The sequence below is a fragment of the Brachypodium distachyon genome, chromosome 2 (assembly GCF_000005505.3).
Source record: "Brachypodium distachyon strain Bd21 chromosome 2, Brachypodium_distachyon_v3.0, whole genome shotgun sequence".
Classification (NCBI taxonomy): Eukaryota; Viridiplantae; Streptophyta; class Magnoliopsida; order Poales; family Poaceae; genus Brachypodium; species Brachypodium distachyon.
This window is the reverse complement of record NC_016132.3, coordinates 43,055,361-43,076,002: the sequence shown is the minus strand read 5'-3', so window position 1 is coordinate 43,076,002 and position 20,642 is coordinate 43,055,361. Positions and strand designations below refer to the sequence as shown.

Sequence of the window (20,642 nt, the reverse complement as noted above, 5' to 3'; positions counted from 1 at the left end):
TAGCTAGGAAATTAGTGATGTGCGCGTTCACGTCCATCGATCGGTCCATGTATGTGCGGTTGCTCTTTGGGTAGCAATGGAATAAACCAGACCGAACATCCTGCTTCTGCTCTAGCTGCCTTTCTCTGTCTCTATTACGTCATACATCCATGCCTGGCTTTATTGGTTGGAATGGTGATTATCTGTCCACTTGAGCGAGGGCATGCCAAGGGTTTTCTTTTTGGCGAAACATTAGAATCGATAGATCGACCTATTTGGTGGCACAGACACGATTGGACGGGACCAATCAAGAAATTACCAATAACAAGCACTAAAGAAAAAGCTTTAGGTATAATTACCTAGAAGAATAATCGTACTACCGCTGCTCCACGTCTGGACGCCGTCGAATCTCTCGTGGAGATATGTGCACATGTATAATCATTTGAATTTCTAGGTATAATTACCTACTCCGTAGAAGAATTGATCCGGATTAACATACAAAGCATCCATGTTGGCACAATTGTCCTACCAGTGAGACAGACATGAGCCAATGGGCATCACTCAAAAGGAAAGAACACTATACGCCATCCATCTATTGCATGCCGCTGCCACTGGAATCCCGAGACAGTACCACTACTGTGCTGGATAAGCACCAAACCTCCTCCTCCTCCTCCTAACTTTACCCGGCCCCCTCATTGGCGACATCCACTTACGTCATATACTTACGTACAGTTAGATAGGCGGAAGGGATAAGCGTTTCTTTCTTTCTCCCTATCTTGATTTGCAACCACGACTGATCGTCCGCCGTGACAGGGATCCATCCATAGCAGCGCCAGGGCACCCCATCACATCCCATCCCAATTGGGACTCCAACTTGGTACTGTTCACAAACGACAAGCCCTGCATATGGGTGCCGTACGTGCGCGCACCCGCCGTATCCCAGATCCGGAGGCGTAGGACCCGGCCGTGCCCATATTGGTGAATGAATGATGACACGACGCACGCAATTAAGCTACCACCACACAATGCTGCTAGCCAGTACCGGTAGCCGGTTCCATCTGGAATGAGCCCAGCTTTTGTCGCCGCCTGCATGTACGACACGATAAGAATCTTGAGATTATAGTTTATGGAACGGATTAAGATTTTTTTTTAACAGCAACGGGTGCGGCTCACGATCAATCGACATCTGAGCACGTACGTACGGGGACACAGGAGCATGTTTTGGTTCTGAAAATTCTGACTTTTTTTTTTACATGAAGCCAAGAGTAGTACACGCATTACTGTATCCACAATTAGCACTAGCTAGCTGCACGGCTTTACAATTACAAGCGTTGTCCATCCATCGTATTAGCCTTATCTCCGCTTGGTTGGACAGATCAGACAGCACGTACGTACGTTGTTACATAACACGATGGCGCGCGTACGGCTAGGATAGGGCGCTGGCACGTCACGTTCCGATGGACGGCGTGGAGAGGGACATCCCCAGGTCCAGGTCCAGCCGGGAGCAGTACTGGTGACCCCCATGGCCATGCTCCATCGTCAGAGCCGCCGCCGGGATTAATGGCGCCCGAGGGGATGCGCCTGACGCCGATGAGAGCGAAACATCCGCCATGTCGTCATCTTCCTCAGTGGAGTTCAGATCAATGGCCGCCATGTCGGAAGACGGCCTGTACCGCGGCAGAGAAGTCGAGGCGCCGTCGCTGTTGTTGATCCGCACGGATGGCTGCTCAGAAGCGCGCATGCCGTTCTCGCAAATCGGCACCTGTTGTTTTTGAAGCATCACCGAGAATTGTTTAGTACTCAGATCAGCAGTTCAGAGCACCTGTTGTGTTGTTTCATAGGGATTCAGAGTTCAGTATACCATGTCAAAGAGGCTGGAGCGGCGCTTCTTCTTCCCCATGCTGCTCTGCCTCAGGAAGAACTTCTGCGCGTGGCTGGCGACCTGCGTCGGGGTTCGGCTTGTCACGTAGCTCCGGGAGATGCCTCGCCAGTCGCCCTTGCCGAGCTTCTCCAGGCCGACCAGGAATAGCCGGTGCTCCTCCTCACTCCATGGAACTCCTGTAGTCATGTTCATACAGCTTACAGCTTCAGGTGTGTCGAACACGTGTGCAGGATGACACGACTTGTCCACTACTCCACTTTAGTAAGAAATTAAAAGTGGCGAATATCTCTTGCTTGGTTGCTTGCAGTCACACATGCATGAAGATAATGCAACTTTTTTGGAGAGAGATGATGCAACTTTTGTTAGGTCAAGACAAGGGACTTAAATAAAGCAGAGAAAATCAGGAAACCAATTAAAAGGTCTGAATTTCCAACCCACTAGCTACTGTATCTTTTTCCATCTCCTATTTTTTGTTCAGTGTGAGTGTAATGAAATTTACCTTTCTTCCTTTCCTGGACCAATCTGCCATGAGGGCCATCAGAAAGGTACCCATTGGAAGCCCTCTCCAGGCCCTCGTCGATGGACAGGAGCACCGACGAGGAAGACGAGGACGAAGGCGAGACGAGGGAGCTAGGAGCTGCCGCGAGCTGCAGGCAGTCCATGCTGTAGCTCTTCCTCATGGACGCGCCGGCACCGGCGCCGGCAGCGACATGGACCTGCACGCCAAAGAGCCTCAGCCCACTGCCGCCGCCTCCTCCTTCGCAGAGCATAATTTCTCTCTGTCCTCCTGCGCTGCTGGTGCAAGTTCTTGAGTTGTGGCCGTAGTTGCCACAGTGAGAGCACTTCCTGGCCATGGTGTGGCTATAAATCGACCGGCTAACAAGCTGAATCAGCACTGTCTTTGGAGCGGATGCCGGATGGTGTGTGAGAGAGATGGGTGGAGACCAATGTGTCCACAACCGCAGGCGCCCCAGACCCAGTGGATGGTGCTGCTGCTGGCTATAGGCTCTAGCTGGCTAGGTGGCTTAGGGAGGAAACTTACACAGCACCCACTATAAATATGCTTGTAGTTCCGGTCTTTTGGCTGTGGATGTGGACGCGTTATCGGGCAGGGAACCGTAGAAAAAGCTTAATTATTGCTCCTGGGAGTCGCCTTCCAGATCGTGTAGCTTGAATTTTAGTGATAATTTAATTGGTTGATGTACATGTAGATGTAGATTCGGTTGTACCATCGACTTCGTTCGGAATGTTCCCAATACGCCACCGTACACGTGAAAAGCTCTGAAAAATACATCACTGTCGCTTTTCTCCGTCTTGGGCTCCTGAAATAACCACTCTGCCTCTTATTCTCGCATTTCATCTGTTTTTATATATCAGGTGTCATTCTATCTTCTAATCTGGCAGGTCCCACATTTTATTGGATTAATCAAAAATATATCACTGCAATTTTGATGAATTTGAAATATGCACTGCAATTATCATCTTTTGAAAAGTGTCACTTCAAACTTGTTCGTCGATTCAAGAGATCGAGAGAGACGGGTGGAGAGAGAGGTGTCTTGGAAAGGAGACAACTATACTCATCGTATTTATCTCCTTCTGAGTGAGGCAGGGGGCGTTTTCTCCCGTGCTAAGTAAAAGAAAAAAGAGATTTAGGTTTATGTTATACAGAGGAAATATCTCAATTTTATGTACTGTAGTATTTACAGTTTTCTGGTATAGGCAAACACCTCATGGTATATATAAACTGAGGTAAATTTAAACACCGTAGCATTCTTACAATACTCTATCAAACATAGACTTTAGCGCTATCCATTATAACTAACTTTCAGATGTTTTTTAGCAAAGGTAATCAACTCCAAAACAAGTGTCTGGTATAGCAATCCAACACATGCCTCTATTGATAGGCATCTTTAATCTCGATTATTATTACTATCACAAAAAACCTTTATCTTACCTCAGTTGATTGCAAGTTGTTCAGCAAAACCATGCCGAGACTTCCAGATTTGGGAACAGGAGTTTTACTTTTACTGGCGAGAATGGCCCGGTACTTTAATCATTGTTATCCAATCTCTAATCTTAATATTCAAGCTAATCGAATCCATGCATGAGAATAGTTTTCATTATCTCCTGTCTTGTGACTTGTGAGTTACAGGCTGCTGCTGCTTTCTTCTACTTGGAATCTTCGATCCACCGATAAAGCAAAAAAGATTTGAGCAGAGTGCAGCCTATCAGTCCATGAAAGGGACAGGCATTACCGAATTTAATGTAACATGTTTGGGCAGATAAGACGGGGATAAGATTGTTTGTTCGGGCAGTGTTCTTCCACTGCCTCGCCAAAGAAGATATCTTCAGACAACTACCGGATTAGGCCAGTAAGGGCTGGATGTGCCTGATTGCCTATATATGTGCATTGATGCTTTGATGCAGCATGCTAGTTGCACTAATCTGCGGTGCTTTGGAGTCAAGAGCAAGATTAATCATTAGCCTTCCGTGGTTAATTTGTACTACTGTATTTCTTTGACTTTTGGGTGGTCAATATCCCTCAATCATGGCTGAAGAAGAAGTATGATGTATTCGGTATTCCTCATCCATGTAAGCATTGCAACTTGCAAGGACGCTAGCTTCTTGGTTATCTGGTGTGGACGCTATCATCTCGTTTTGTCATTGTGATAACTCTTCAAACAGGAGAAAAATTGGTACATAAAAGGGTGGACATTTGAAAAAAAAAATACCTGCACAAAAATAAGAAAAATGTTCTTAAAAATCAATAGTGTAATTGCAACTACTTGTCTTTCTTTTTACACCATAAATTCGATCATTTTTGTTATTGCATATTTTGGCCCAGTTTTTTTGGGGCTCCGAGAAGTTGCCTTCCCCCAGTTTACTGGAGCCAAATTTGAGGATCGGCTTCTCCGGGAGGTTACTACTTATTACCCCAAAACAACAAATTCTTGACGACCACGAACCGTCAAAAACCGACCAAAACCAGTCAGGATAAGTCATTCCTGACGTGGACCGTCAGGAATTAGCTGTCAGTAAAAGATTGACATTCCTGATGGTTTCCGTCACGGAAAGACTTTCCTGGCGGCGATTCCTGATGGACGTCATCATCGACGAAAGCGGCAGATCATGACAAGCGTGCCGTCACGAATGTTCGTATGGCTCCTGACGCCGCTTCACGCACCGTCGGAAATTACAACCGTCACGAAAGACTTTCCTGACACGTCAGGAAAGAATGTAATATGTTAGGAATATATCTTGCAGGGCATTTGCAGTCTTTCCTGACAGATCAACCTACCGTCAGAATATTCCGTTACTAGCAGCAGTTATATTTCAGCATAATTTACATGCAAAAAAAACATACATACTTAAAAACTTCACTACAAGAGGAATAGCCCGTAGAGACACTATTTTTGGTTTGTAGAGACACTATAATTGTCTCTGCATAACTTTAGACACACTTGGTACAGTGTCACAATACTGTCACTATGGACAGTGTCGCTATGTGTGATGAGACACTAATAAAACACCTCTATTCTTTTAGACATTTCATAAAGACAATATAATGTCTCTACGTTCAATACTACATTTCGTAAAGACATTGCATTGTGTCATATACTTTTTAGATATTTCATAAAGACACTATATATTGTCTCTACATTCAATGCGCCATCTTGTAAGAACATTACATTGTGTCTCTATGCCCATGTGCTAAAAATATACATTGAAAAAATCATGTTAAGATCAATCCTCGAACTCAAGACCTTAAGAGCATCTCCAACGGATGATGTAAAATAGGTGCAGTTTTTCGTGCCCTAAAATAAGAAAGCCATTTCAGATGATATAAAATAGGATACTAGCAAAAATCAAGATGATGTAAAATAGGACACCACATCTGGCAAAAATATATTTCACAATGACATGCGGGGTCCACCTGTCAGAAACACAACTATGTCTTCTTCCTCCCTAAATCCAACGAGCAAGCCTCCAGGGAGAGCACCAGCAGAGGCAGGGCTGGGCGGGCAGCAGCGGCGGGGCGCGTCGGGGAAGCGGGCGGAGGCGGGGCCGGCAGCAGCAACGGGAAGCTCGTCGGGGTGGAGGGGCAGCGGGGCGGAGCTGCGGCAGCCGCCCTCCTTCTAGTCGTCGTAGCGGGTGGTCTTCGCCGGCGACGAATCGAGGAGGAAGAGCGGCGGAGCGTAGCGGTCGGAGAGGAAGAGAGCCGGCGGCGGTCGGGGGCGGGCCAGTGGTGCTCGGGGGCGGGGCGGCGGCGGCGGAGGGGCCAGGCATGGTCGGGGGAGTCGGACGACGCCGGTGCGGCCGCCGGTAGCTGCACGGGCCGTGCATGGCGGCGCCCACCTAGCCCAGTGCGCGTTCGCGGAGGCGGTGGACGTTGGGGGCGGGCCGATGGAGGTCGGGGGCGAGCCGGTGGTGCTCGAGGGCGGGGCGGGGCGGCGGCGGCGGGCCCAGGCGGGGTCGGGGGAGTTGGGGCGACGGCTTCCATGGCCGGCGGCGGTCGAGGAGGAAGGAGACGGAGCAGGCGGGAGAAGAGGAAGGAAATGGCGCGCATCGGGAGACGAAGAAACCGGGCGGTTGGTTTTTTTTGCATGCTGTGTTCAGTGCCCCAAATATACATCATTTGGGTTGAAATTTTAGGGCATGCCTTAAAATTATTGGACACAGGATACCTATAGATTATTTGTTCGAGAGCCTTTTTTGCTGCCCGTGCCCTAAAAACGGTTTTTGGACACAAACCATATTTTATATCATCTGTTGGAAATGTTCTAAGGAAAAGTACAGAATCACCTAACCATCTCGACCTAACACCAATTTGTGCTTATACTCCTAATGAAATTGTTATGAGTAGTCTACTACATGTCTCAAACTTGCTAAAAATATCTCTATACAACATAAAACGTGTCTCAAATAGTGTCTCTAACCATACCATAAGGTCATTTCATCAAGTATCTTAAAACCATGTCTCTACAGACTTTTGTGACAATATATTAAATGCCTCAAAAAATGTCTCTACACCATAATGTCCCAACTAGTGTCTCTATATTTAAGACATTTTCATAGCGCCTTATAGATTGACTCTACATGAAACTCTACCTCAAAATTGTCTCTAGGTAGAGACAAAGAGTATATTGCCTCAACGAAAATGTCTCTACAAGACATTTGTGTTGTAGTGCTTGACAGCCACACACAGAGATATACACATATAGATGCTCAAACTGACCGGATAATTCATACCGAAGATATCACAAGTTAACATAGATAGCCATTCATGTTCCAGCAACAGAGTACACAAGTTCATAGTTGACAAACATACAAACACACAACATTTAGAGAGTTCACAAAAGAAACAATTAACCTATTACTGCAGTCTATTTCACACATAAGGAAAAGTTATGCTACTCCATCTACATCATTTGGATAATGCACTGGAGTAACATTTGCCCTCTCGATTTGGGAGTACTTGAACACCCTCCAGCATGGGACGATCAGGTCGGTGGAGTACTTCTTTCCTGACGGCCCACGCGCCACCATCGTGAACATGTGTCGCCGTTAGGAATTTGTCCATTTGGGGTAATGCATGCATGATGCACAGATGTGATTTTTTTTTGATATTTTACAAGTCCACGGGTACCTAAACCCTAAGCTCAAGCATCACCTTTGCCTGGCATGTATATTTGCTTTTCCCTTCTTCAAAAGAACTTTGTTTTTTCTGTTTGATTTTAAGCAATTGGCTTAAGCCTTTTTTCACTCAGAGCTTCATAGTTTCCTTGGTGAATACGGGGTAGAAAACACGAGGACATATAACTACATGAATAAGACCAAGTGATAGCTTCGGTGGTAATTAAGCCGCCTGCTGCACGAGCTAACAATTCAAGATCAGTCCTTCGTGATTGCATTTCAGGTGCTTCAACCTTCTCTATTAAATAGCACTGTGGGGTTTCTGCCCCCTTAAGCCAGTCATTCTTTTAAAAAAAGAATAGAATTTCATGGGATGCTGAATCCTACCCTCATTCATAACACATGAATAAATAGTGGTAAAATCGATGTTGTTTGTTCTCACCAACTAGGATTGACAGTTTGACACGGCATGGCATAGACGATGGTGTCTCTAATAGTTTTCTAGTGTGTAGGAAACATTCACTTATGTATGTGCGTGTGTTGATGTGAGTGTGGTTTATAATGGTAATGTGTAGGATTCCCTGTTTGTTCCCTTGCATGGAATTCTATGAATTCTAGGGCGCAGGAAAATAATCATATCTTCATTCTTATGATCAACAGATCTAACTGTAATCATCCAAAGATCTTAAAATCATAAAGGCTCTTTGGATCTTTTTTTAGGGGAAAGGCTTTTCAACTCTAAATTACACACATTCCTCACTAGTACGTGCAACTCAACCACTCACCACATGGTAAGGGTCGATACTTGTAGCCATAAACTGCTCGCAGATAAAACATGAACAAAATTCAAAGTCAGATCTGAACTTGGATTTGATTTTGAGCCAAGAGAACTTGGAGATGTCTCGAGCGAACTAGTAAAATATGTCACACGATACATAGATATCAAATTGTACCAAGAGCCACATACATAGGTGGTGTTAGTATTCTGTCCACAAAGTCATCTAGGGTAATTTTTCACTTGAAAGACATAAAAAATGACTGACTTTTTGTTAGCTAAGGCTTAGTTTATGGTTGCAAGACCGTGGTACGATCAATTTATTTTATAATCGGTTGTAAAAATACAAATGAAGTAAAAGAACTAATTAGCCGAACAATAGAAGAGAGAAAACTAGTGGGCCAACATGATCATGAGAATTCACCACAATACCAAATATAACATAAGAGGTAGTTATCAATTAGTGATAATTTTTTCATACTCTACTCTCATGCATGATGTACATGGACATTTGGCATTTCACAGGTGTGCTACTGGATGAGAAAAGAGTTTTTCTCTTTCTTTTGAGACGAAAAAAGAGAGTCCATTCGGGTAACAAGGAAACCGAAAAGCCGCAAGGATGGCCAAATTCTATTGCTGTGTAGGCCTAATCTTCGAACAGGCCCAACAACTGCAAAGTTTGCCACGGACAGACGTGGCCGAAGATTATCTACATCTCTATCTCTACTACTTATAAAAGCACCAACATGTTTTTCCAAAGTCCACCCCACAAAACGAACATAGAGTACTAATAGCCCACAATCAGACTCATTAAATACAGATAACTTGCTAACTGTGTGTGCTTAGTAATTACCTATCGAGGCTGAATATTCTAAAAAAAACCTAATGAGGCTGAAATTCTAACAATCTTTCAAGCCCTCAACCGTTTTTTTTCTTTCTTTTCTCCTCACTATAGCTAGCCAACGGGCCGGCCTGGGCCGGGCACGGCACATCCCGCTTCTTAAACGGGCTAGAACGGCCCAGGCCCATCAGGCCCACTTTTAAATGGGCCGTGCCGGCCCGTTCCGGCGAACCCCAGGCCCAGGCACGGCACACGAGCCCAGACAGGCCGGCCCGGGCCCGTTAGCCCGTCAGGCCTCACCGTTAGCAGCGGTCCAGTTGCAGCCCAGTTAACTTTTTCCGACCAAATAAGCATACAAAAGGCCGCACACTAGTATTAGTCACAAAACATCACGTGGTCGAGCCACTTGCTAGTGAGATGGAGATCCCATGTTCGAGTCTGTCCCTCCGCAAACATTTTTTGATGTCCTGATTTCTCTCTCGTGGACTATAGAAAATAAAAAAATGTTAAACGGGCCGTGCTGTGCCGGCCTGCGGCTTGAGGCTGAGGCCCAGGAACGGCCCAAGATGGGTCACGTCGGCCCGTTTATAATCGTGCCGGGCCGAGCCAGTGACGGGTCTGGCACGGCAGGCTCACGGCTTTTTAAAAAAACCCGGCCCGTTGGACAGCTATACTCTTCACCCAGCCTTCTCGAACGCGGCCTCTTCCTCCTCCTTTCCCCTGCTGCGGCTGCCGCCGCGGCGCTGCCTCGGCCCCCGCCACGCAGCCCGCCTCGCCCACCCCCACCCCCTCCTCCTTCCCTTCCTCTTCGGCCGCCACCGCCTCCTCCCCCGCCTCTGCCCCGCCTCAGCCCGCCTCGCCCGCTCGCCAGCCGTCGCCGCTGATCTCCACCTGCCATCCGTGGCCGTCGATGCCCCCAATCGACCAGGCACCGCCGCCGCCACCGACCCCCCCACGCGACCACCCACCGCCGACGCCGCCGATCCCCTCGCGACCCCGCCGCCGCTCGCGAGACGCCGCCGTCTCATCCTCACGGGAGGCACGCGACCAGGCGCTCCGCTCGACATCCGCCGACGCCGCGATCCCCGGTCCTCGATTCCGTCTCATCCTCACGGTGAGTCCGGCCTTCTAGAGCACTGAACTACATATTTGATTTACTAAGCTAGCTTATTGTGCTTTAGGATTACTAATATTGGACAAGGAGAGTCCGCATTTAGTGTGGTATGATCAGATTATTGTCATTTTAATTAGTTCTCATCGAATTCAGGTCATCGACATCCTGTTACCAACTTCAAATTTCTAGGTAAATATTTCTAGCCATGATGAAAGTGACAAGGTGATCAAGGGAAATGTACTTGACAGGTATAACCTATTACCAGTTAGATGGTGATATTGATAGTAGTTACCTCTCAAACGTATCAGCAAGTCATTTTTTATTATAAGTTAGTAGAGATTACTAGATATGCTTGCATGTCATTTAGATTTCGGTTATTATCAGTAGCTTGGACTAGAGAGTACTGGACTGTGGCAATATTTTGTGCAAAAGCAGCAGCATGAAGTTTTGTCCAAGCTATTTAATGAAAGCTCCTGAATAATAATGAAAAATGATGTGGCTTTTCCATCTGAAACTACACACTGGGCAATGATGGTAACTGGTACTATAGTTCAGATTGCAGAGAAACAATATACATCGATATAGATTAACTGTTTTTCACTGATATAATTATGTTTCAGAGAAACAATATAAACCGAAATTGTGTGACAGCATGCTGGAGAAAATACATTGCATTGTCATAAAAATTACATTGCAATTGAGTGCTCTTGCATATTTCACAAGCGTACAACATTGATCATTTAGCTTTAGCCAACCTCACTAGAGCCATAAACGAAGTACAGCTAGATAACCAGGTCCCTAAGCCATCTATGCAAGCTGACAACAGCATCCAAGCCCTCTGCTCCATCTTTAAGACTCTCTTCTTCCACGTGATTTTTCTGAGTATGCACCTTCTCTGAACTTGCACCATCTTTACTGGCATTGCTTGGCTGACAGCTTGCCTGAGCTGACAGTCGGTGGTCCTCGGTTAAATGGGAGTGAACCTTGGCTTGTATTGGTTGATGTTATTGTACTATAACATGCTAATTTTGCCGTTTTCTATTGTGTTGTGCTTGTAGGTTGTAAACGCGATGATTCAGGCTCTGAAGAAAACACAGAATATGCTGCAATTTTGATATTCAGAAACTAGACATGTGACTTGTTGTTGTTGCTTGAACTTAAAAACCAATTTATTTCTATCTTTCAGTTGTCTTTAATTTCTCCCTTTTGTAGGGATCAGTATATCTGGGACAACTAATTAGTTCGTGATGGTTATTTTTTATTGTGCATTAGCTTGTTTTTCAACATCTGGAATGAATTTCTGATGTAGATTTGATGCTCTAACCGTTGGTGATTTCCAAATGCAAGTGACAAAAAAAATGTGCCAGCCGGTGTGTTGCCCTCTGTTTTGTCACCTTTATTCTATATTCTTACTATAAAGGGAAGAAACAAGTGATGAAAGGTTGTACTTGTACAAACAAAAGGGAAATATGAGAGAAATAAAAAGTAGAAAATTCATGAATAATTTTGGTTTGATGAAAAATGGAAGGTACAATTCTCCATTATTGTTTTTCTTATTTCTCAAGTATATGAATTGTATGAGTCATATGATCATATCTAGTAAACTTAAATGAGTTTAAATTGTGAATGAGCTTATTTTGTCGATCATAGTCTGGATATTTGGTTTACAATTTCATGCACGCATAGTACATTGTTCAATACCGATGGTGAGTATTTTTAGCATGCTTATTTGTACCAAATTAGCACATGAATTATTTATGAGAATGTTTTATGACCGATATGTAGGTCGGCTTCAATCTCAAACAACGATTTTTGGTACATATTTTAAAGCATGAATTCAATGAATTTTAGAGCCAATCTTGATTTGTTCGACTGATTTAATTTCAAATGTGAACTTTGTTTTTTATGATTCATTAGGGAAGCTGTTGAAGCTGTTAACACTGAAGGAGCTGTTGCCGTGACTGAGGATGAGAAGAAGCAGGAAGATTTACCTCAATCGGAACCTGAGAAGAACAAGGAGGGGGAGCCAAATGAAGAGGAGGAAAAGGAACCTGAAGATAAGGTACAGTTTCCATCTACGCTATATTCTAATGCTCTGTGCTGGTACCATATGGACAAGGATATATAACATTTCTCCTAAGAAAATCTGACCCAAAATTTTTATATTTGAATAAATGGTTGGTGAATCAGTTCTGATGGTTTATCGATTGCATGGAGTCATTGTACTGAAGTACTAATTAATCAACTTATCCTTTTAGGCTCAATGAATAATGTAGAGGCTGCTTGATTTTGTGCTGAGTTCTTCAGTATTATATACTCCGTATACATTTGTCGGATGATAACCTATTTTAGCAAGAACATACATTTCTCTATGTTTCTATGTACTTTTGGTTATGATTTGAGCCAATAAGACTGTCAGTCTCCTGCACAAACATCTATATTCTATTATCATGGATGATAACTGGTATTTCCTCTCTCCGATGAATGAGCCTGGTTAGTCAGGGCACTTTGAAACAAAGGGTAGTTCTTTGATACTTATACATAATATGTGTGGTTTTGTGAAAGAGATAAGTCCATATTACAACCCTAAACTAACCAGAGTTTAAATTACCCTCCTCAACTCCAATACCGGTTAGGTCACAACCTCCATCTATTCATATCGGTTAAATTACCCCCCCCCCTCACCCAACTAAAAGATGGTTTTCACATATGTAGCAGGTTTTGACCAAGTCAAATAACGTTTTTTCATTCCAGAAAATTCTGAAAACAATGGAGAAAATAAAAAATTCTGTTCTCAACCTACTGTTAAAGTCTCAGACTCATTGGGCAAACAATCCTTAGAAAAGCAACATATTATGTTTGAGGCTTAAATTTTGAATTCGAAAAATATGTTCCCAAAAAAAATGAAAAAAATGCAGAAAATCAGGAATGTTGTCGTTAGTCTACAGTTAAAATTTCAGCACATTCTGACTAAGGATTGAGGAGAAAATGCGGAAGTCAATTCGGTCAAAACCTGTCACGTATGCGAAAACCATCTTTTGAGTGCATCAGGGGGTAATTTAAATGGTATGAATAGTTGGAGGTTGTGTTCTAACCGGTATTGGAGTTAAGGAGGGTAATTTAACATGGACTTATAGCTTTGTGAAATGGAAACCCAAAGTATATTTATCTGATAGTATTGCAACATACATGTGGTTTTCTGAAATCTACCGCTAAATAACAAACTTCGCATATTATGTACTACTCCCTCCGTCCCATATTAAGTGACTCAAATTTGTCCAAATATGGATGTATCTATGTCTAAAAAACGTCTAGATACATGTAATAGAAACTCACTTAATATGGGACGGAGGGAGTACATAACAACATAAGCCTCACTAACGAACTTAGCATATACAAAAAAGCTACACAACTAAAACACGAATTGAGCATTCTCTTTTTCCAGCTTAAGTTTGTTTTGTAGCCAAGCTTATGATTTTGTAGCACAACCCTGAACATAAATTTGGCACGCCGACGTTAGCATTGTAATAGTCATTGCACTCCAAAAGTGTGCAGGTTACTATGAATTATGTTTGGACCCTGTTCAGCTGTGGACCTTATTTTGTTAAAAGAAACTGACTCAGTGGGTGTTTTTTAAAATATCGTCACTCAGTTTAGAGACTAATAATGGCGGTCAAGCCGGGTCAAAGTGCCAGCGTGGCAGCCAAAAACCAGGTGAAAAATCCAGGTTTGTTTATTTTATTTTTGGATAGGAACCGCAGGAACACGGTACCTAGCACCTGCTCGCCTGAATTGTCCTCCATCCACGCCGGCTAAGACAGCGTGACGCCAGGTTTTAGACAGTAGGTATTCATTGCAAAATGAAAATCTTAAAGCACTAAGAATAAAAACGGCTGCTACATGCAAGACATATGACCATAATTCCAGTACGACTATTTAAGTTCTGTAGCAAATGCCAATCTCACAAGTATGAACTATTAGATGAATCTATTCATATAATACAGGTCCTAGAATTTCATTGCATGAAAATTTTCATTAAGGCATCCTAGTTTTCACTGAAGCTTTGCATCAGCTTATTTTACACCGCTGAATTTTAAACTGTGTGTAAAACTTGCGCTCACAGCCATCAAAACTATGGTCGCAACACCATAAAGTAGTGCTGAGAATAGCTCATGGCTTCAGAGTTTAGAGCACCGACACAGGAACTGATATCGTTTTTCTTTTAAGTACACAAGAACTGAGACTATATCTCCATGAAACGGCAGCCAGGAACAAATAGCACAAACACATCCTCCATTTTCCGAAAAGATATACTCTCACACACAGAGATAATACATAACACACGTACTGCAGATTCAAGAGAACAAATCGTAACACACTAATAAGGACAGAACAACAGGTAGACAGTTCACAAAGTAACAAGTCTCTCTCTCACACACACAGAGAGAGATAATCCAACACCATCCTCTTGCTACGAGTTAACCACCTCATTGCATAAATCAAGTTAATAAGAAATATTCAACTCATCCAGAGTAGGAGGATTCGAGGATGTATGCTGATATAGTATTTGAGACGGCTGCTTTGGTTGCTCAATGTCTTGTACCTGTGCAGCAACCAATCTCATTAGTCACCAGCACACAAGCTCTTAAACATCACAAAACATTAACTGCATCATAATCAGCCGGACAACCCTAAAAAAGGTAAGGTATGATACGTCATCTGATTCTTTATGACTGATAACAACTTAACCATAGGGATTAAAATATGTACTACTACTAATAAAGCATCAAGGGTTTGGTTCAAGTAAACATGCAACATGATATGATATCTATATGTTATATTGGCGAAACGAAATCTTTTGATACAATAAAAAATACTGTAAGAAGAAGCAATGAAGGTGCCTTTGACAAACCTCTATCTTAGTTCGCAGGAGCACCCCCTCCAGATTTAGTTCTCATCAGTAGGTAGTTGGAGGAGTGGTGGGCCTGGTAAATTATATAGGATATACTTGATCCTTCAGAGCAATGATACGGTAGAATAAATTGGTCAAAATAGTTTCCTATCTATCAGGATAGCTGTAGATAGATAATAATAACATGAAAAACAATGCAGCTATTAATTTTGCTGATCAAGCAAAGATAAGAAATTACCGGCACTATAGAATTTCGTCCGCATCTACTCCTCGGAGACCGGCATTTGGGGATGCAGAGCCATGTACTGGTCATGTTGTTACCGATGTCCCCTGCACCCTTGTTGGTAATTTTCTTTACTGGTGGCTGGCTGGGGATGGGGATGGGATACTCAAGTTTGATTTGGATAGCCAGTTGTCATCAAGAAGCACGAGTATGCGGACATCCACAACGGATGCAGCCGGATCATTGCCAGAGATGGCGGTGTTGGGCTCGCTGTATTCATGTACCCGAGATTCGAAATCTGAGACTGCATCTATTTTGACAGGGTTGCTACGTGCACGCTGCATGAGACCTTTGACATACACGAGATCTTTGATATGTCTCTCTTGATCTTTGATCCGTCGATGTCACTGGCAGCTATAGTGGGGTACTCTGAGGATACTGATACAGTTTTTGTATCGGTGAAAGAAAATTTGTTCGGCGTTTCACTTGTGTCAATGAAGCCCACGGACTTTTCTGGAAACTTCTTGGATAACTTCTATCATCCATTCACGAAATTATATACCGTCAGTAATTTCTTATCTTTGCTTGATCAACAAAATTAATAGCTGCATTGTTTTTCATGTTATTATTATCTATCTGCAGCTATCCCGATAGATAGGAAACTATTTTGACAATTTTATTCTATCGTATCATTGCTCTGAAGGATCACATATATCCTATATAATCTACCAGGCCCACCACTGCTTCAACTACCTGCTGATGAGAACTAAATCTGGAGGGAGTGCTCCTGCGAACTAAGATAGAGGTTTGTCAAAGGCACCTTCATTGCTTCTTCTTACAGTATTTCTATTGTATCAAAAGATTTCCTTTCGCCAATATAACATATAGATATCGTATCATGTTGCATGTTTACTTGAACCAAACCCTTGATGCTTTATTAGTAGTATATATTTTAGTCCCTATGGTTAAATTGTTATCAGTCATAAAGAATCAGATGGCGTATCATACCTTAACTTTTTTAGGGTTGTCCGGCTGATTATAATGCAGTTATTGTTTAAGAGCTTGTGTGCTGGTGACTAATGAGATTGGTTGCTGCACAGGTACAGGCCATTGAGCAACCAAAGCAGCCGTCTCAAATACTATATCAGCATACATCCCTCGAATCCTCCTACTCTGGATGAGCTGAATATTTCTTATTAACTTGATTTATGCAATGAGATGGTTAACTCAGGATGGTGTTGGATTATCTGTGTGTTTGTGTGTGTGTTATGATTTGATCTCTTGAATCTGCAGTACATGTGTTATGTATTATCTCTGTGTGTGAGAGTATATCTTTTTGGAAAATGGAGGATGTGTTTGTGCTATTTGTTCCTGGCTGCCGCTTCATGTAGATATAGTCTCAGTTCTTGTGTACTTAAAAGAAAAAGGATATCAGTTTTTGTGTTGGTACTCTAAACTCTAAGCCATGAGCTATTCTCAGCACTACTTTAAGATGACAGGTACTGTTCGGTTCATCTCAGTGTGAAGTCCATAGTGAAGACTATGGCAGTCTGCAACGTTGGCAGTTTTACATGATTCTTTTTGGTAGAGAATCATCATTTCGTTGTTCTCATTATAACCAGCAGTCCCCAGCCATGCCTATCTATTTCTTTATCTAACTAATATCTGTGGCTGATCTGATCCAGTGAGTCTTGCACACCCAACCAACAGTTGGTCAACTGCAAGCCTCAATTTCACCCAGCCTATAGATAGGTTGTGTGGTAGCATCAAGGTTTTCATGCATTACTTCTCTTTGCGTGAATTCTGGAAGCTGCCAGACAGAATAGTTTTCTATTGGAAGTCTGACAGAAAGCTCATGCACAGAAGAAACGTTCAACTTAGGTTTGTCCTCCATTATGATCAGTACTTAGGATGGCTTATTGAAGTTTGGAGTATGTGCTTAACGGTTTATGTTGATTGATTGGGTTTGGTGAGATGCTTTATATTTTTCTCCTTTTTCCTCCATTTCCTCTGGGTTTTATTTATCATAAGTTGTCACTTTATTTACCTTTCCTGGCTACTAGTTAAACTTTTCTTTTTCTGGAAACATAAAAGATATATTAGGGCCCAGGTACAAGGTGAGGAACTTCATCAAGCGAAGTTAGCCAGTACAGATATTTGCAACATACAAAGGAAAAGCTCAAGAAGATGCTGCTAAGGAGGACGAGGAAGACTGCACAAGGAGCCTGATGGCGGATCAGTCGAGAACTCTGAACTCTGCCGCGCAACCACAACCTAGTCTTTGAGGGCCTCAGTCCAATGTGTGCTCACCTATAGTATCCTGGTGGCTCTCCCAGCGATCTGCTAGGCTTGTGCACCTGAGGTTGAAAGGAACCGAGCTGTAGATTTTCATAAGTTTCACCGTGCTCAGTTGCAGCTTGTCCTTTCCATTGAACCTGAGGATCAGCGACGATGACGTTCTCACCCACCATCGGCGAATCAACTCGAATGAAAAGGCTCTAACATCCTCATCGGAAGCATCTTCAAATCCATTTCTGACCCAATTGCAGCAAAGACTTTGATTGATGTGCTCTACCTCACCAACAAGCATTGAGGCCATCTGATAATTCAGAAAACTTGCCTCAAATGCAACGAACAGAACTTCCCAGATGACCTTGCCAGAGTTTGCAGTCACCACCACGATGACAAGGCCAAAAATCTGGTGAAATTGCAAACAATTGACAGGAAGGAAAAGATAGCACATCTCCTTCTGCTTCATAATCTTCTTTTCATCTGGTGGAGAAGTGATGCAAACAATCAAAACATACTCCAGGAGAAAAAAAAGTCGCTATAGCAATGGGTGCCTGATATGGGCTCTTCAGCTGCAGCTGCGTGGGTGGCGAACGCCGAGCAGTCGAACTTCTGAAACGCCAACTCGCCAACCACCTCTGCATATCCAGCTGCAACTCAACCTGCAGAACGCCCGCATCTGAATCCACCACAACGAAGATGTGTATCCAATCCAATCTAACACAGCAAGCTTCTGGACACCACCGCGGAGAAGCAAGCATCTCAGGAGCCAGCCATGGGGCCCGCCCGGAGTAGCGCAGATTGGCCAGAAGGAGTCGCCTCGAGGAGGCTCAGAGAACGATTTCCCCTGATGGGGAAACACCAGATCCCACCACGGGACTACAGCTCCGGGTCCCTGACCATCTCCAAACACCTCTGCCCCAGCCACCTTGGTCTGAACGGAAGGGGGAAGAAGAGGGCAAGAAGACCACAGATCTGTCAGGAGCTTATTAGCTAGGCTATCCTGCAGAGGAAGGTGAGGTGGGTAGCCATTTCCAACGACCTCGCCGGAAAGAGCAACACCAACATCAATCCACGGCCTGCTGTCACCGGGGCTCCGTTCCGGCGACCCACAGATAGCTAACGGCATGGCGCCACTATACATCGCACGTACTCTCCTTCCCTTCTCACTCCGGCCGGCGGCGCCGGCGGAGGAGAGGGGAAGGGGAGCAGGCGTCACCGACGAACAACGACTGAACAAGGGAAGGAGAGACTTCGGGAGAGAGGAGAGGTGGGGACGCGGCTTCCACCTGTTTTTCCTGTCACTAGTTAAACATTTATATTTTTCTTTGATTGTGCCTCTGCGATGCTTGCAGGTTAATTAGGTGAGTAAATGTTTCGTATGGTAATTTTACATGTTCTGATTCTTTATCATTGTTATCATGCACTTAACCATTAATTAAGATACAAAAGAAAATGCAAACTACAGTGGTCCCTCCGACCCACATTACTTGAGACCCATATTACTTGTCTCAAATTTGTCCAAATATGAATGTATCTATGTTTAAAAAGCGCCTAGATACATGTAATATTTCGACAAAGTAATATGGGTCGGAGGGAGTATTATCTTTAGAAAAAGGCTTAAACTACAGTATTATGATATCTATATTCTGTTATCATCCATCATTGTTCAGTTACGTTTTTATTTCGACTGACTTGATACAGGAGATGACCTTGGAGGAATATGAGAAAGTACTGGAGAAGAGGAAAGCTTTGCTTCCACTGAAGGCTGAGGAGAGAAAGGTTGAGGTAGGCAAGGAGTTGCGGTCAATGCAACAGCTTTCAGTGAAGAAGGATTCTGATAAGGTCTTCATCAAGCTGGTAGGTTCGTGCTGTGCTTTCATTTCCTATCGCGTCGCAGAGCTAATGCTGTTGCTCCCCGTGTATTTGGTTTGCTGTAGGGTTCTGACAAGGAGAAAAGGAAAGGAAATATTGAAAGAGACGAGCGTGCCAAGAAGGTATGTACATTATGTACCCAAACTTCAGGTGAAGCATCAACGGATGGTTCTAACCAGTATCTTCTATTCTTAGTCCCTCAGCATCAATGAATTCTTGAAGCCGGCTGATGGTGAAAGGTACTATAGCCCTGCCGGTCGTGGACGTGGTCGTGGCAGAGGCAGTGGTGATCGTGGGGGATACCAAGGGGGCCATAGACCAATTGCTGGGCCATCAATTGAAGATCAAGCACAGTTATGTGGGAAATGAGAATGGTGCCATCTCCATTAACTTCTTGCTATCTTAGGCGATCTACTTGTGTTCTCATGCATCGCCCGCTACACCTGTACTGTGCCGTGGTGTCTTGCTCGATATCGGCCACCGAGTCTGTTGCGTTTATCTGTGAGCCAGATTTCAAAGAAAGGTCATTTTTTTTCCCATTTGACATGCTCTAATGTACTCGACCATCAGTTAAATGATTTTGCTTAGTTGAGTTAAGAAAGTTCTTAACTTAATAGGGTGCCCCTTTTTGTGACTGTCACACTTTAGACTGGCTGATTTGATCCAGGAAGCAAATGAGCGTTGGAGCACATTGTTTGTTGCGATCAGACGTTTGTTCCGGCTGGGCTTATGGATGGAGCTGGGCTTTATATCAACTGAAGGTGCAGGCCTTATTTTAGTGCGAACGAAAGCAGTTTGCACGAGGTCGCCGGAGCAGACAACAGTTTTTCCGTACTTGGGCAACGGCACTATGCTGACTGCCTGACTCTGGGAAACTCTCGCCAACGCTTGGAGTTGTGCATCGAGGAGGCAGAACCTTTCCGGTTTCGAGCCGTCTGCTAGCTCCGAGCAAAGGCGCACGGACAAGTAAGAATAACGATAATACCTCGAAGGCAAGTGAAGATGAAAAGTCTGACGCCAAGTTATTAACCATGCCAAGTTATTCTCAGGTGTCTTTTGACCCTGCTTAGTTCAAACAAATAAATTAGTTTTCCAAAAAGTTGTGTCATTTTAAACTT

At 43.8% G+C, this 20,642-nt stretch overlaps 2 protein-coding genes and 1 long non-coding RNA gene across 3 annotated transcripts; 1 reads left to right on the top strand and 2 right to left on the bottom strand.

Annotated features, from left to right (window-relative positions):
* Positions 1-1,196: 1,196 nt before the first annotated feature.
* On the bottom strand, positions 1,197-2,901 carry LOC100839820 (transcription factor MYBS3). The gene is made up of 3 exons (XM_003569265.4): positions 2,361-2,901; positions 1,841-2,037; positions 1,197-1,741 (listed from the first exon to the last, which is right to left on the bottom strand). The coding sequence occupies exons 1-3, from the start codon at positions 2,713-2,715 to the stop codon at positions 1,427-1,429; spliced, it is 867 nt and encodes a 288-aa protein (XP_003569313.1). The 5' UTR covers positions 2,716-2,901; the 3' UTR covers positions 1,197-1,426.
* Positions 2,902-5,488: 2,587 nt separating this feature from the next.
* On the bottom strand, positions 5,489-6,646 carry LOC112270972. Its single transcript, XR_002963698.1, has 2 exons — positions 5,796-6,646; positions 5,489-5,676 (listed from the first exon to the last, which is right to left on the bottom strand). It is a non-coding gene; the product is annotated as an uncharacterized LOC112270972 (long non-coding RNA).
* A 3,352-nt stretch (positions 6,647-9,998) lies between these two features.
* On the top strand, positions 9,999-20,194 carry LOC104582803 (RGG repeats nuclear RNA binding protein A; the record flags this gene model as incomplete). Its single annotated transcript, XM_024458343.1, has 6 exons — positions 9,999-10,225; positions 10,379-10,414; positions 12,143-12,287; positions 19,354-19,509; positions 19,590-19,646; positions 19,720-20,194. Coding segments are annotated over 6 exons (795 nt in total), but the record flags the coding sequence as incomplete, so codon positions are not given.
* Between the last annotated feature and the right edge of the window lie 448 nt (positions 20,195-20,642).

What these genes read in the sequence shown, in the direction of transcription:
- LOC100839820 (XM_003569265.4), bottom strand. Translation starts at nt 2,715, where the DNA reads ATGGCCAGGAAGTGCTCTCACTGTGGCAACTACGGCCACAACTCAAGA. An exon ending in GGTCCAGGAAAGGAAGAAAG is followed by an intron (nt 2,038 to 2,360) that starts GTAAATTTCATT and finishes ACATGACTACAG; the next exon opens with GAGTTCCATGGAGTGAGGAG. An exon ending in GCTCCAGCCTCTTTGACATG is followed by an intron (nt 1,742 to 1,840) that starts GTATACTGAACT and finishes CAAAAACAACAG; the next exon opens with GTGCCGATTTGCGAGAACGG.